Below are 17161 nucleotides of genomic sequence, written 5' to 3'. Positions count from 1 at the left end.
AATTACCTCTGGTAGAGTCCCTAAAATTTGCATAGATAGGTATTTGCGTATGGCGCACGTATTTAGACCACTGAAATATAATAATAATACTATTTCGGTGATTTTAGACTGCAGGATTTAGAATTTTAGCACCATTTTATTCACGTAATAATAATTATTATACAAACATCTCCAAAATGAAAATAGTAACATACATTATCACACTCGCGTATAACTACATAACTATACACAGGTAATAGAGATAATAATACATTTACACGGAGGATAATTGTAACGATATGATAGCCACAAACGCATAAAAACAATTAATTCCTCTGGTTCTGTTAACTTTGCCGTAATAATTTTGCTAGTCAAATTTATTTAACAGAAATTGGTGTATCCGTTATGCATTTTTTATAGCAATCATGACTCCCAAAATCGAAATCCATAATCCGCGGGCGCACAGTTCAATCCGAAAAAAAGACAAACATTAACACTGATCAGCGTAACCACGATCTTTCAGAAGAACATTCGTCCTCATTTCGTGAATCCTTTTGTGACGTCAGAACCCGCCCCTGTATGTTTTCGCCTCGTAGCAGGTAACTGTAGGGTGATAGCAGGCTGCGAAACCTCACAAGGCTGCACAAGAGTCCGCTTGCTATCGTGGCTGGTGACGTTGCGGAAATTGACCTTGAGGCTGGGCACATGGTGCTCGGCCGACCAGTCAAAATTGAAAATCGGTGTCCCGGATCTGAGGTCCGAGTCAGCCGAGACGTCGGTGCAAGGTGTGGTAGGCGTCGTGACGCAGGGGCTGAGCTCCTGGAGCTGAACGATATCGGGAACCTTCTGGAGAGTGTCGACCCAAGCGTTTCCAACGGAAGTACAAGCCGTGCCCCAAGGCTCGGTGCAGACCTCGGCTGGCTCGACGATCGTCGCCGTTTTAATCACCAGCCGCCTCTGCGAATTGTAGCTGCAGCTGTCTATCGCCGTCGCTGTGCAGCAAGCCGAAGCTACGATTGAAGTCACCTCGGTACTCTCACCGTAACTCTTGTCCAGGTCCGTTAGACTGACGTACTTCGGAGAACATCTCGGGGATGAACACTCTCGCAAAATCGTGGAACTCACCCCGGGAACTGAGTTGCCGTGATGCATCTGCTGCTGGAGCAGGGTGCTGCTCCCCTTCCGTTGCTTGTTGTTACGGATGTTGAATGTCAGGGCTTGGGATAGTATGTGGAGGGTTCGCTGCTCGATGTCTCCTGTATGGTGTGAGATCACGGCTCCGTTTATCGACATGTCCACCGGTTCCGAGGTCTCCCGGCTAATGTGCGTTGAGGAGTGCTGCAACGTCCAAGAACATATCGCGGCATCAACAAGATGATAAAAATTAAAACACGGACAAAGACGGTGTATAGGAAGACATTCGACAAAAGTGTACCCTCGACGTGAATGGAAACGGTAAAAACTGGTACAATAGGAATTACAGGTGTGGGTACGGAGGTCTTCTCTCTGCAGGATGTATTAGTTGCACTCACATATGTAATAGCGCTATAAGGAGAAGGAATCGCATGACGGAATTTTCATCTGCAATAAGGAGATATACGAGGAAAAAGTTCTGACTACGACTGTCCAAGATTGGCAATAAACGATTTTATTACCGTAGATGCGTGCTGTTGCTGCTGCGGTTGCTGTTGTTGCTGCAGGTGCTGTTGTTGCTGCTGCAGCTGCTTTTTTTTCGTCATAAGGGTGTACTCGAGGTCGGACTTTTCCACGCAATGAGCCTCCTCGATGCCGTTCGCCGTACTGCAGCTGGAATTATAGCTGGTGACGAGGTTTCGCCTCAAGTTATAATCGTGGTTGTTGTAGGATAGAGTTGGCCGCGTTTGCAATTCTGGCACTGGACCGTAACTGAATTTCGTCTGGGACGCATATTGGTACAGCCATGAACTCGCCCTCATCACGTCAGCCTCACTGTCGCTGTCAAACGAAAGTTGTACCCACATTAGAGAACCGTGAAGGATGAAAATAAGTATACTTCGATTTGTTCGTCTCTGGAAATTACGTCCGACGTGGCGACTTGATGAAGTATATTTGCAAGGGTTTTATTGTTTATGCCACTAAAGAAAAACTGAAATATGTGGTGACAAAAATGATTTATAATATACATAAATGTACTATAGAGCATTTTATTCTTACCTCAGTACTTGATTCGTGCAAACTATAACCGGATGTTGGCACTCTTCCGTCGTGTCTTTAACTTGGAGAACGCAATGAACCCAGAACCATTTTCCAGACCGACTTTGCAGTCGTAAAAGGGCGGTGCTCGAACGTTCTTGATCTGATTGGATAACTGGAGTAAGAGAAGAAAACGTACAAGGTAAGAAGAAAACAAAGAGTATCGACTCATGATCACATTCAAATTCATGAAAAAGTAAATGGATCACTGAAAGAACGGCTGTCTTATCGAACTCACCGGTTTGATGTTTGCAGTGAGCTGTTCTAATGGAGTCCCAATGAAGAAGATTGTACCAAGATACACCGACGAGCTCGGATCTGCTGTATTCCATATGACTTTCTGCCCTGTTTGGAAGAAGTATAATAAAATGTAAAAACATGGAGTACAACTGGCCGACTTTCGTTATCAATTTTTAACTTCCCGTCTCTCTGTTGCCGAATCGTCGCGACTTTTCCGAACTTAGAACTCATCAGATTTCTGCTTTGAACGGTTTAGTACTTTTTGAATTACTTAAATAACAAATTTACGAGAAATGAATTGAAAATGATTATATCTTGAGAATGGATGAACGGATTGGACTGAAAAGTGGTACCGTTGGGATTTGGGGTCGCTGATCACAAATCTAAGGTCAGATTTGTAAAATGCAAAATGACGAATCCAATATGGTGGGGAAAAAGTCTTAAAATATTCAAACTCTGACGAAAATTATTAGGTGGAGGCTTTTTGGATAAAAAATCCAAGGTCGAAATTTTGTTCCGTGAAATTATTGGAACCTGCCGTGCGAAAACAGGAAGTTCAAGGGTTGGCTCACGGCCAGCTTAAAGTCGCTTGTTAGTCTTACACTCACGTCTTGTCAATGTGAATATACTTCATGTCCATTGAGTGAATTGTAGAAAATATATTCGTCGCTCCCTGAACGACACTTTCTCTCGTTTCTGGGAGAACAACCGGTGTGCAGGAGGCAAGGAATACAGAGTCACCGCGATTGCACAGGGGAACGAAGGGTAGATATCGTCCCTCTACAAGGACCACCTAGAAAAACCGTAAATCGTAAATCCGGACGCGTGCATAGGAAAAAGTGCAAAACGTTGTACGGCTCTGCAGTTACGCAATCATGAAAGCAGCAGGTATAACGTACCTTTTGATCGCCGAATCTAAGTTGACGTCGAGTATTCCTCGAGACGTTGATGCGGCAGAGGAATAATCTTCTATTGTTGTTTCCAGCGACGTTGCGTGAAAGCTGATTCTGAACTACGACGTGGTCCTGCTTGTCTATCACATCGTAAATGCTGTCACCGTGGATCAAGAGGTCTTCCTACGTGATAAAAAATGGTATTTGGAAAATGAATCGAAGCGATGAATCAATATATCATATGCACTTGTTAACTCACCATGGAGTGTCCAAGGTAGTCCGTGGCATTTTCCGATATGTACAATAGCTTGCCCTGTTGTGTCATCATCATGATAAATCCGGACATGGCCTAAAGGAAGAAAATCATAATGGGAAAGAGAAGTTTTTCACTGTGTAGTTGACAGTGCGACAAGCAATATCGTGTTGAAATTCAGCTGTGCTGACAATTTTTTTCTGGCTGTCAGTAGATAGATCACTGATCAATGATCATCTGTACCAGTTACAACGTGGCGGAGGTTTCAAAGTTACAACCTTTGGCTGGACAAGCGGTTGAGCCGCCATTGGAAAATTTATAACGGCGTTCAATGACCCTTGACGCTGTAGTACAATAGTGAAATCAGTTCCATGTTTCTTTTGTTTCGTAGAATTGGCTGTCTATGAGCGTCGCTTATAAATGAAAGAGTGAAGTTCATTGGTTATACCTGATGCACTCACCTTTGAGAACCCAATGTTTGGCATCGGTATGTTCGATGATTCCGACGAATTTGGTTTAAAGGCTGAAACAAATGAAAATTGAGCTGATGTTTGATTACACAAAATTGCATTCTGTTATGTAGTACACACTTATCACAACGAAAACTGGCTTATACGATTGCTGATAACGTAACGCAAACAATGCGGATACATAGACACATGAGGCGGCCGGAATTCTGAACGTAGACCCTACCAAACACAGGACTCAGAGGATCCATGATGGACCTCACAAGACGAGGGTTACCCAGAATCCGGCATCTTATTATACGCCTGTATGTAGCTGGTATATGTTACATGCATTCGTCGACATGGTCTTCAACTTGCACCAGACCGATTACATGCATTAGATATATACACACGTGTATATATTGGTTTTAGAATTACTTTTAAGAAAGTTTATAGCAAAATTTTTCTCGCTAATATGGCAATAGAACCTCCACTTCAAATTTTATCATTGATAATTCAAATTTGTAGCTCAAATCGCATGAAACATGTCGAGATGCAGTATATACATGCAATGATTACTGTAGAGCGGTATAGTAGTTTCTATGAAGATCTTTTGGTAGTCGCTTCTGAATTTACAAACGGAAGTATAAACGTCGCAAATCTCGTCATCGTGAAAAGGAGAATCATGCCAGATTACAGAAATTTGGCCATAGAACCTCAAAGAATGGAACATGGTGCAATCGATACCTGCACGAAAACACCGTAAAGAACAAAAAATTTACAATTGATCAAAGATAATTCTCATCACGAACGATGTGTATATGAACTCAAGTTACAACCTTAGAATATACATATAACAGATATATGCATGCAGGTACACATCATCCGCAAAGTGAGTTGAACGGTGCCTTTCGCTCCGCGAAAACCGCGAGAGACTAGACAGTACAAGAGTCTTGTTATGGTGAACTTTAGCTGACGGTTCGTATAATCATCGAGTGAAGTAGAAGAAGAAGAAGAAGAAGAAGAAGAAGAAGAAGATTAAAAGGTGGAAGGGAAGACGAAGAAACATCGATGCATGTATAGACGTGGTGTATATAAAAAATAAGGGGCGAACTTGAAGAGGAGAAAGCTCACAGAGATTTTCGTAAGGCTGCATGCATATATGAGGCGCGATATGTAGGCACGATGGGGAGTCAGATATACCTATAGAATATCGGAGGCTGTATACATATAAGTATATATACAGTGTATAGGTTACGGGAGCGTGAGACTTGCTGCGGAGAGGCCGAGAGGTCAGCGGATCACCCGGAACTCTCCTCCGCCTGCTCCGAGCCGCGGAGCCGACGGGCGGAGGAGATACCTTCGTATTCCACCCGCTCTACCTGCAACTACAGTCCCCCTTTCACCCCCTACCACGCCGCCCTCGCCGCCTCCTCCTTACGAGAGGAATTTTCGATATCACTTTACTCTCATCGCTCCGTAGCATCGATTATAGGTATATCCTTTGTCCCGCGCGGCTCTCGATCCATGCGTCTACTGCGCTGTCACGTGGTTGCGGAAAAACTACCGACTATTCTCAACGTTACTCTGAAATCCTTTCATTCTTCGACTCTGGGATTACTCGCTACTGTTTACCAAGGTGGTCTTGTGACCCTGAACACATTGTTCCCGGAATAATTCAATGGGTGGTCCTTATTTGGGGGTCGGAGAAATTCTCATTGGGACGCCCCCAGATCTGTTTTAAATCATAAACAAAAAATCTGGGTACAGTTTTAAGCCTTAAATGTAAAATACATATAGTTTTTATAATCGGTTATTTCGTTTTCTATGATTTTTGTATAAATTGGGGGATCGATTTGAAACTTGGCAGAGTTGTTGCTCATAATAATAAGAACCCTGAAAATGTTTAAATTTTATCATAATTTTATAATATACCTCCCATTATATATATAAGCTTAATAGCATCACTTTTATTAGGCTTATATTCAAAAGGGAACAATGTTTATAAAATTTTGAAGCTTTCAGGGTTTGTTCCTATCATTATGAACAACAACTCTGCCATGTTTCAAATTGGTCTTTCAATTTATACCAAAGTCATACAAAACAAAATGACTGGTTACAAAAACTACATGTATTTTACATTTAAAACTTTCGGAGCTTAGAGGCACGTGTTCCAGTTGACGTAGAGGCTTAAAAATCTACACAGATTTTTTTTTAATGATTTGGAATAAATCTAGGGGGTGTCATAATGAAAATTTTTCCAACCTCCAATTAAGGACCACCCTAGGTCACGCTATCGAACCAAATCCTTCTCACAGGAATTTCTCTGGGCAGTAACGAATGGTATAAGCATAGACTACAAAGTTCCGCGTAAGGTACATCATCAGGATACCTATACTGACTTTTGAAATCAATTCGTGAAACTTGCACCTTTTTATTTTTGAGTTCTGGAATTACCGCAACTTCTCTTTACCAGGGTGGCTATTGTCGCCTGAATGTCTAATGTCTAATGCCAATGCGATGGAACATAGACTAGACATTTTCCAAGGTATATCGACAAGGTACTGCTTTCTGAGTCAATGATAACTCAAGAGAAGATGGGCAACTCTTCGAGCGGTGTATTTTTTCCGCAATTTATGATTAAACAATGAGCATGATTTATATTATTCTGTACAATGGTTTAGAAAGGGATTCTTAAATGGATGGCGATAGAATAATATGGGTAGCTTAGAGTGCGCACTCACCTCGTTGAAAGTAGTTTGCCTTGCGTAGGAAAACGCAAACGAGCGCCATGAGCTGTAGCTGTGACAATCGCTGCCGCGTGGAAGCCGGTAGCGGCAAGAGATCACGGAGGTTTGCTATTTCGGCATTTATCAAATCTCGACGCAGCTTGCTCGCACCTTTCGTTGATTTGCTTGCGTCTATCCTTGTATGAGGACATGCAAGGTACCCCATCACGTCAATCTCAACCCCGATCCCCATTTCTCAATCGCAGTTGTCGCTACCCTAATTATCTACGTCCAGCTACACCCCCAGGATCAGTTTATGCAACAGTAAACGTATGTGTTCTTCGTCTCACTCCTGTTCTCCAATTGTAATCCATTCTCCGGGGAATTTCGCGTCAAACTATCTAGCGACAAGTGCATAAAGATATCTTTTTAGCACTATAACCTGAAAATCGCAACTTCGTCGTGATTTCTTGGCTCTCGTGTTAAAAAAAAATTCGATTCGGAACTCGCCTAGATAAGGCTTTTTGACTCGTGTGTTACAGCACTAGCCTTCGACTTGGGCCGTAAACCTCACGTCTCGTCAAAGTGCCTTATCCATACTCGTTATACGAAATGTAGTACTATCATATAACGCAAGCATATTTTATGCGTTTTTTCATACTTGTTTTCCATACACAAAGTGCCCGTTTCTATGACGATAGAATGAGTCTGCGAATGCGAATGCGCATGCGCGGAGTACTGAAAAGACCACTTTTAAGTCGTAGGAGTTAAAAGCGGTCTTTTCTGTACCACGCGCATGCTCTGTCACCAAGATATCTAACATTACGCAACCCTAACCTTAATTTCTTGCTTCGTGAAGAACAGCGTAACATACTCTTGTTATGTAAAGAATCGTGTGCAACAAGGAGGCAACGGTCTTTTCGCCTCGCGTATTTGCAACATTCGTCTTCGGCTCGACTACGAATCATATTGCAAACTTACAAAAAGACCGAGTTTGTCTATTTGTTACACAATATATGTACTATTGACTTTGTATGCTCAATATTCTAATTTTCCATAGCGAGTGGTATAAAATACCATATGTACTACCGACTACACCCGGAAGGGTGGCATATTTGCTATTCCACGGTAGATAGGGCATCTCTTTTGCTGTGCGCCGTACGTTCGCCTTTCGTTTGCGATTCTCAGAAGACTGAGAGAAATCGCGTCCGACGGACGAATAATCCTCTGTTGTATTTCTTCACCGGACGTAGGTTCTATCAATATATGTTTTACCAAGGCTCGAAAGCTCCGAGCTTCACCTATACGTTCGAAATTTTTTTGGTAAAACCTTCGCTTTGGTTCATTATCCTGCAACCATCTACTACATATTTATCTAGCAGTCAATTATTTAAACCCCTGTACACTTATACGTATCCATAACGTACCTATAGTGTACCACATGACGTGCGCAGAAAACATTATTTAAACTATAGAGTGATATATTACTTGCAAATTGAATACGCTCAAATCGATGGGTTTTTCGTCATTTTCAAAAATCTTCTTGAAGGAGATGCAAATAAGTAATACGAGTTTGAGGGTAGTTGAAAAATAGAGGTTAAATAATTGTAATCTCAAATATCTGAATAGTCAACATATTTAAACTAATTATTAATAACCTCTTTGCTACACAGTTTGTTTTTCCTTTGAATTCTCCGCAAATCACGTATTCTTACTTAAGACGGAGAAGTTATTCCTCACTTGAACGATATACCTGTTCCTATTTTTAGTTTCCTTCTTTTATTTTATTCTCAAACGCGCATTACTGATTACCAAGTGAATCCTGCAATGGTCGAGACTAAACGTGGTAGCGTCGATGATAAGGAAAGGTCGAAATCGCCGCAACGATAGTCCGCCGACCGTTAAATTTGAACATAAAATTCTTTGAACGTTTCTTCTGGCCTTGTTACTTGGAAAACTTGTATTTTGCGTCGTGATATGTTCATGTACAGGGATATAACCTTGGCCAATAAATTTTCGTTTGTAGCCGAGTACATTTGAAGAATTTTCGAGAATATAATACTTTGGAAGTTTCAGCATTATACATATACATATATTTTCTCCATTACCGATTATACTTTCATCCAAGCAATCACATTTGTCGTATAAACTATGAATTATTTAGAGGAATCTGTTTCGAAGTTGGCTCTGCCTTCAGCCTCGTTCCAAACTCATAATCAATGTGCAGATGCAGACTGCATCCGACGGCCGAGTTATTGCTACAGTCACTAGATGCAAAAGCAGTAACGAATTACAAAGCCTAAAAGCTGATTTCTGATCTTCCAACGCATAAAAATAATCTTGCACTCTTTTTTTTTCCTGAAGTACTTTTAAGTGTTGTTGTTTCGCTATTCTTTGCTTTACCTTCGTAATGAAGTTTCAGAATACCATGGAGCGCACAACACACAAGCTCATGGGTCTTTCGTCATTTGGGTTGGATCGACATTTGGCACAGCTTTTTGGGATTCAAAATGGTTTCCTGATAACTTTCGATTCACATTGCGATCATCGTTTATATTCACCTGCGGAATTCCACCAGCCAGCTAAATTCATCGACTTATAATTTATACGGTAGTAGAAGAAGCTTCTACCGATTGAAATTGCGCAGAACAGTGCACCTTGTTAAGTATGCATTTGATGAAAAATCGTCATCGAATGATGATTATTAGACAAAGGTTTTCTGATTCTGCTTCATGCTACTCAAAAATGCTAACTTTATACACATATCTCTCGATTTGAAGATGGATAAGCGTTGTCAGGTAATATAATTTGCATAAACTATAGTCGAAAAAGCTGGCTTTCGAAATCCTACGAGATACGGGTTTGTTTAGTTATTAAAGCCAGATTCAACATAAAAGAAAAGAAATACAAGCTGGAAAAAATTGCTCAACGATAAATTTTTCCATCATCGTATGAATTCACGGAAAAAACGATTCATCAATAATCCAGATTTGAGAAAAAATAATATAGTTATGACAGAATTTCCCACGTGTATCGGTAACTGTTTTTATCAGTTAATTCTATTTGTCTGCTTACACAAAGACATGAAATAGATTAGATTCTACTCAAAACTGCAGGAAAGGAGGGACACATCAGAGCGTATGTAAAAAATATCAATGTCAACTATATTCTTTACTATTTAGAATGTAGCAGATTTTATTCTGCAGCCAGTGATTTTTAGTGATTCTACAGTAGACTCTGGACTTCACGAAGTGCATATTTTATCAAAAAACCTGCAGTTTTGAGTAAAATCCACTCTTTTATTCTCTCCGCCTGGCAGAACGTACCCCCTTAATTTTCTCTCATTCCATCCGCGCATTCATCTCCCGCCCTTTTCCAGTAAGCGCGGGTAATTTTGGTGAGACGGTATAAGATCACCGTGCAATTGCAATACCTATCTATACCTACAGCAGCAGCATATCTGCAAAGCACAGGGAGGCCGGGCAGCTGGCTGCAACGCTGCAGCGGCACCGCAAAATGACGTAACCGTAGACAATTACTTTCTGGAAAGATCCTGAAACCCGGAGGTTACCGGTATTCCGTATTTCATTTCCTCGTGTACGTAACAAATAAATGTAAAAGGGTTTAAGCGCGGATCTTAGCGACATCCCAGCTCTTTGTCCTCCAGGGCGAAAACCCGTCGCTTCAAGCGGAGGAAACGCGGTGGCGACGACGAAGCAGAAGACGAAGAAGAACAAGGAGAAAACCAGGAGGAAGAGGAAGACGCCCGGTAAACACAACCGTCTAACCCGATCTAGGTTTGACAAATAACACCTCCCTTGCACATCGCCTATTTACCCTGGTGAAAATGACTACATTGGGATTAACATTGGGACATTTCGTATAATTTTGTGTAAAAGAAATGGTTTTCGTAAAAAATTATAAATATAACTAGTTTCTCATAAAAACTTGTAAATTTTCATGATAGATGATAAATTTTTTGTATCGAAAATTAGAAAATTCTTTCCAAGTTTGTAAGAAATAATAGGAAACTTTCCAATTTCTGTAAAAATTCGTAGTGGCAGAAATTTTCACCAGGAATATAATCATTGATTACTCTTCGGTACGTCCTGGGGTGTGATGCAGAGCTGCGTTCCGGGGATCGGAGGAGACACGATAGATCTGCGCGGGTCTTTGCACTTACCGATTAAACATATTTCGATCTAGCGCGCGTTTTATGCACACCGCGTCGCGATGCCGACGACGACGAGGGCGCCGTTCCTGCAATCTTACTATACTACTTGTACCACCAGAGCTGGACGACGACGCGTGCTAGCTATAATCGACCACGGCGCATCCGGTTTTTCGTATCGCTATAATAATGTATTTAAACACCAACTGTAATCTCAACATCCGGGTCATAATGCGAGTGGCGGCACTTCGGCGGCGCGCGCGACGGCCCACCACGTTGAACACGTGGATACTGCCGGTGGCAGCGGTTGCTGGATACTCGTGTGCCCGTCTTTCCTCTGCCACCTCCACCTCCACCTCCACCGCCGTCGACGCCGTCCAACACCACCCACTACGCCGCACGACCCGGAGCCCCGATCCCCGATCCCCCGATCATCCACGTCTCTTCTTATAGGTAGGAACCTACTCTGCAGGCTCCTCGGTCTCTGCCTGCCTGCCTGCCATGTCTTTGTAATCCTGCACGTTGCGCGGTGTCTTGCCTCTCTTGCCTTTTCGATTCTGCACTCCTGCGGGGTTCGGTCTAATCTACATATCGGTATACATTCGGCCTGCTTCGTTTCCTCAACTCTGAAACCTACACAGGAATATTCGCAACCACGAACGAACACCAAATAACCTGATATCACAAAAATTTCTAAAACATGAAGTCCAGTGGTCCTGAAAATGTCCTTAAATTTTCCTTGTCCTCAAAAAGTCCTGGAAACTAGCCTTGATTTTTTCTTGTATCCTGGAAATATTTGATGTTTAATGTCCATGAATAACCTGAAAAAGTTCTGGAAATGTCCACCTAAACGTGCACTTTTCACGTCAAAGTATCATAGCACGGTGCCTATATTATTCGTTATATACACTGTGAAGCTAAATATGGCGCGCAGGACTTCTACACAAACTAAGTGTAATTTTGTGTCGATTCATCACTATCTGATATGGATCTAATGGCTTCTGATATTCAATTTACTAATTGATCACACAACTTTTCACGCTGTGGTCACCAACTGTTAATTTTCACCAATTTTAACACCACTTTTTTCATAGTGTATGAGTGATCGCAGATGGACAGAGAGAGAGAGAGAGAGAGAGAAAGCAAAAAAGGAGCTTGACTTCATACAAATGGCTGCAAATCTCACCTCAATCTGAACCGAAATGGCGGTCACGTGTATACAGAGTTTACGTTTTACAATTAATTGTACAGTATAAAGGGTACCCACAAGTTTAGAAACAATTGTCAATCTCCAATTACATGGGATATTAGGTTATATGTACTTTATCATCTATAAACAATACGGTTTACAACTAATCTATGTACATACTCATCATTAAGAAGTTACGCTTTTATTCGCAAGAAAACCATAAGATGACCATATCATAACGTTATATAGCCAACGATGCTGAAACTGAAAATAATTTTAACTGCATTTGAATTTTACAGTCAGATATAATGAGTACATAACATGTATATCACTATATTTGGTAATTGCCCGGGAGGAATAAATTTAAAGTGGTTAAAATTGCGTTTACCACACGTGTCATCGCCCGGCACGGTTACAATCGATTTCGTATTTTCCACATTCTGTACAACTGGTTTTTTTTTTATTTCGATGTAAGAACTTTCAATATCGGCGGAACATTAGCAGAATATTAGTTCTGAACTTCCATGAAATCGATGACACGTGTTTTTCACACTTGCCTATATGTACAACCCTGACCTTAAACGGGGAAAACATAAAGATTGAGGAGGAATCGCTTACACGAGTGTGTATTCTGTGGATGTATTCGTCACACACGATCAAGGACCGGAAATAACTTTATTACCCCTCCGCGGACCCTGATATGTATACGTAATGTATAAAGTATATATCGACAACCAATGATGAACAAGACAGCACTACGCATCGGCCCGTTGTCAAGATGACGAAGAATCAGCTCCTGCAGGTGGTACCGCAGCTCGATTCAATCCTTCCTGGTGTTCGCCCTCCGCGTTTTCCGACTCCTTGCGTTCTCCTAGGTCTTGGACCACCTGCTCCTGGTCCCGGTCCCGGTCCACGTCGTTCGACGGAGACGGAGACGATGTAGCTATTCCCGTTCCCTGCAGCACCTTGCGCTGAAAGTGCTGCGCAGACTGGACCCTGGAGTCCAATATCTGAAAAGAAACGGCAGCACTCAGCGTTGCTGTATTAGGTATACGCGTATACTTACAGGACCCAATTGCTCCGCCCGTCTCTGAACAACATGGCGGCCAGACTGTGAGATTTAATCAGAAACTTCGAGACGGGAGGATCATACATGCCTCGACTTGGTGTAATATTATAACTGGATATAATATATAACCTTGGCGTTAAACTTCGAAAACGCTTATTATAATTTCACGACCGCGTCGACGGGCTGCATGGTGACCTGCACGTGATCGTAACATACTGCACGTGTATGGATCATTCACGGGTCACCGAGGCATGCAATGCGGTAGCGTGAAATTCCGCACCTTTCGACGCCTCTCCTCGGCCTCGGCCTGCCGGCGTTCCAATGCTCCGAGGGTCAGCTTAGGCCGTTGGAGCTGCTGCTCTTCCTCGAGGCGTCGCAGCCTCACCGGCGGATGCCGGCGTATTATACTGCCCTCTTTTGACCCCTCCGTATCCCGGATCGGCACTACGAAACTCAGGGGCGAATCTTTCGCCGCCCCCCCTACGACCGCCTTGGCTGCATTTGCCCCTGCCGTCGCTACTTCGTCGGCGACGAAGGAGCCGCCGTTCTCGCCGCCTGCACCCGGGTCGCCGCTACTGTTTGGTACCACGCGGCGACTGAACCCGCAGCCCATCGCTAGAAAAAGGTTTTAACCACCGTATTCAAGGATTGCTATTCGAAAGAACAATTCTAAAATTTATCAAACTCTGAGGCCAATTTGATCTCATTAAGAGGATGCTTTAGTCAGGCCTTACCGACTGAGTGAAATGTCACCTCTTTTGCTTATTATCACGGCCTACGTAGCACTGACGTGAAAATGCCGAAGCTAATGCAATTCTACATGCAATGGCGAATGAAAGTGCCCAAAAACGTTTTATTTTACACAACAACGATGCCATGAAATGTATATTCCTGTTATTGAACTACCACTCGTTTTAATTCATGATTCCCTAGCTGGCCTCATTCTTGCATAAAACAAAACAGTTTTTGAATGTTTATGCTCGGCTTTGTATATGTAGGATTGCACCGATTGCAGTGGTACTTTCACATTAGTGATTTGTAAGCTTTGATTACACTATTCGAAACATTGACATTTTACTCAGTCGGTTAATACACTGACTACAGCATTAACGTCTTTTGAACATCTATGTCACGTGTGCCAGATTTATAAGTGTATTTAGGATAATCGGGATAATTTTGTCTTAGAATTTCGAATCGATTTGGAATTTTTTGTAAAATGATTGTGCTATTGTGAGAAAGTGAGCGACGGTCGGCTAAAGCTGAATAAATATTGTACAATTTTTTTATCTATTTATTTTTCTGCGAGACGGAATTCAAGGTTATGTTTTAAAAATTATTCGGGTAATAATATGTATCTAACATCTGAACGATCACGTCACAACAAAAAATTCGAGGCGAACCGATGTTTTACGATAAAATGAGATAGAATCTTACAAATGTAAGTAATCTTAAAACGGTTACGTGACCCCGTGCTCAACGCACCTTAGCGGGAGTTTTTTTTACCGAGATCCTGTCATCATTTTCAGCAAAGCTGTGAAATATTTTTAAGTGAGAATCGACCGCGTAAATATGGATATTTCCAGGTCTTCCATTAGACGCGATTGGAATTATGTGTCATAGATCGTTGATAGCAGTTCTGTAGAACGGAGCAAATCAGAATGAATTATTCATCCCTAAAACCTTGCGACAATTACTTATTACAGAGGAAAGTTGTGAACGTTCAGAGAATCGTCCAGTACTTGGGAGTCCTTCCAGTCTCTGAAAAACTGATAGAAGACGAGCTTTTATATTAGTATCGAATATTTATAATGTTAACGAACTTCCAAACATATTCATGATGGTCGTGATTTTGAATACAGCACAGTTATATGGTAATATGCATATGTCATAAATGTATACACAATAGTTACGAGTAGTTTGCGTTTACGGGTATACGCACGTGAGGGTCTGCCCTCGTTTCGATCGATTATTTCTCACCGAGAAACACGCGAGGGTCAGTTTTCAGAAGGCAAAAGGTGTGCAACGAATCAATCCAGAGTAAAAATGACGGTGCGCTCGATCAAGAGAGCACACGCTATCGCATGAAGTTGAGAAAAAGAATTCATAGAAAACTGACTCGAAGGCTAATTTTTAAATATCGTTTCTCTCGAATACTCAAGTGACCGTGTAGTTAAAATTTTGCAAATCTCTATATCCTGGAACTTGAAAATTCTCAAAACCAAACTCTAGATTACAAATCGTTGAACAAACTTAGCAGGTCTTCATCAATGACATCAAACCAGTCACAGACTATGGTAATAATATACTGTACGTAATATGACTTTCAATGTATTGTAAATGTTTCAGCCCTGCAATTGTAATTACTATGTACAATCGATTGATCATTAATCAGGCCGTAGCTATGAAAACTAATCTGTCAATCAGCTATGAATAAAACTGACATCCATAGTCGCTTTGCGGAGTGAACATAATTTTAATTTAAAATATTGTAATTCTCGAATGCAGAGTTTATTAATGCTAGTTTGATTGTTGAAATATATATATCTTGATTACAAAAGTTACCAAAACTTATTTCCTCATTTTTTATCAGCAACTTTTCATTTACCCTCAAACTCTCTGTGGGTTGAACTCAATCCGATTTGTACAGAAGAACTTTCGAATCTTTTATTCGAGATCAAATCAAAATCACAAAACGATTACTCAGGTGTTTGAATTCGAGGTGCAAGATCATTATACCAAACAGCTGACTGAACAGAAAATGTATTTAAAAAGTGTAAACGCTAAAAATCTAGTACTGTTGTACCTCGAATTATTAAAAATACAGCTCACCCGTACACCGCGAGGCACCACTCAGAAAACCGTTTGAAAGTTGACCGTGGATACTGCAGGGTAGCAAACTGGCAAATATCCACTCGGGGAACCCCCGGGAACATATACTCCAGGGGTGGGGATCGACGTTGACGCGCGCGCAGAAATTAACGGTGAAGATACATATGTATAGTCAAAAATTACATGACGGATGTCTAACCACGATGTATGATCATCCAAGACCATTGTATTACAGATTGGTAATAGTTTAATTATCTTATGTTATTGTCAACTCGTGAAATCAGGCTCGTATTCAATCCGGAATTTGCACGGGGTGAAAGTTCGAAGTGTGTAAATCATAACGATGTATTTCTTATAAAAACCAGGTATTTTGCAACTCTCGAGAATCGTCTAATGTTCAGTAAATCGTACCACAACATTGACATGTTCATATTTTCGAAACTCACCTCGTTCCAAATTATTCTAATTTTGCAAAATAGTGATTTTTCTTTCGACTATCCGTTAGTCTAACGTTATGTAGTTATTAACTTCAATTTTATGAATCCGTGCATCTTTTCGTACACATAATTCGTACACAAGCGTATACAGTCTGCGACAAAAACTTTACGTCGTAATGCTCTCGGCGAAACTTAATTATTCACAAATGCAAGCCAATTAATTATTGTTGATATCCCAAGCATTGGCTGATCTTATTTTTTCAAAAACAGACAGAGTACCATTATATTGACCGTCCGAGTTTCCAATAACCCTTAATGCGTGTGTGTGTCTTCACCTCTTTTCACCATTCCCATTCCACCGCGTTCCCAAGTTGTATGTACGTATTTATCGCTCTTTGTGTTTTGTCGGGCTTGTTTCAACGAGTGCTCCAAGCTTCGTTATATCCAGCCACGTGTACGTATACGTATACACAAAACCACGATGAGTAGGCCTTTTTTCCAATCAGTTCTCACCTGCTGCTAAAGCTTCTACCTCGTGGGCGGCAACGTTTATTGACCATCCAGCCCTCGCCTCGCCTCCGTTCGTCGGCCTGTAAGCGTCGCGTGTCTAGAGTCTCGATTTTATGGTATATATATGTTACTTTATTTCCTGAGAATATACGTGTGCAATTGTCGCGTCCATGCCTATAGTATA

The 17161-nt window shown here is 41.5% G+C and overlaps 2 protein-coding genes across 6 annotated transcripts; both read right to left on the bottom strand.

Annotated features, from left to right (window-relative positions):
- Nucleotides 1-134: 134 nt before the first annotated feature.
- LOC124411123 (neuronal PAS domain-containing protein 4A) lies at nt 135-11259 on the bottom strand. 5 transcript variants are annotated; one of them, XM_046890034.1, is made up of 10 exons: nt 11151-11259; nt 6788-6969; nt 4059-4120; nt 3604-3693; nt 3351-3527; nt 3060-3244; nt 2450-2556; nt 2173-2326; nt 1635-1953; nt 135-1317 (listed from the first exon to the last, which is right to left on the bottom strand). In XM_046890034.1, exons 1-10 carry the CDS (start codon nt 11171-11173, stop codon nt 517-519), a joined length of 2100 nt encoding a protein of 699 aa, XP_046745990.1. In that variant the 5' UTR covers nt 11174-11259; the 3' UTR covers nt 135-516. The 5 variants fall into 5 exon arrangements, with proteins under 5 accessions (XP_046745990.1, XP_046745991.1, XP_046745992.1 ...); XM_046890035.1 differs by having other exon boundaries at nt 10956-11241; XM_046890036.1 differs by having other exon boundaries at nt 6788-6964; nt 10956-11237.
- An 813-nt stretch (nt 11260-12072) lies between these two features.
- LOC124411476 lies at nt 12073-16333 on the bottom strand. Its single transcript, XM_046890588.1, has 3 exons — nt 16031-16333; nt 13482-13816; nt 12073-13142 (listed from the first exon to the last, which is right to left on the bottom strand). The coding sequence occupies exons 2-3, from the start codon at nt 13812-13814 to the stop codon at nt 12906-12908; spliced, it is 570 nt and encodes a 189-aa protein (XP_046746544.1). The 5' UTR covers nt 13815-13816; nt 16031-16333; the 3' UTR covers nt 12073-12905.
- Between the last annotated feature and the right edge of the window lie 828 nt (nt 16334-17161).

Source organism: Diprion similis, chromosome 10, assembly GCF_021155765.1.
Source record: "Diprion similis isolate iyDipSimi1 chromosome 10, iyDipSimi1.1, whole genome shotgun sequence".
NCBI lineage: Eukaryota > Metazoa > Arthropoda > Insecta > Hymenoptera > Diprionidae > Diprion > Diprion similis.
The sequence above is the reverse complement of the archived record's forward strand: the minus strand, read 5'-3'. Positions and strand labels throughout refer to the sequence as shown.

Excerpts from the sequence above, each read along its gene's own strand:
- LOC124411476 (XM_046890588.1), bottom strand. The coding sequence starts at position 13,814 with ATGGGCTGCGGGTTCAGTCGCCGCGTGGTACCAAACAGTAGCGGCGAC. Across the intron at positions 13,143-13,481 it reads CCGAGGAGAGGCGTCGAAAG|ATATTGGACTCCAGGGTCCA; the intron begins GTGCGGAATTTC and ends GTTTCTTTTCAG.
- LOC124411123 (XM_046890033.1), bottom strand. The coding sequence starts at position 7,025 with ATGGGGATCGGGGTTGAGATTGACGTGATGGGGTACCTTGCATGTCCT. Across the intron at positions 3,528-3,603 it reads ACTACCTTGGACACTCCATG|GAAGACCTCTTGATCCACGG; the intron begins GTGAGTTAACAA and ends TTTATCACGTAG. Across the intron at positions 1,318-1,634 it reads AGCAACAGCACGCATCTACG|CACTCCTCAACGCACATTAG; the intron begins GTAATAAAATCG and ends TGGACGTTGCAG.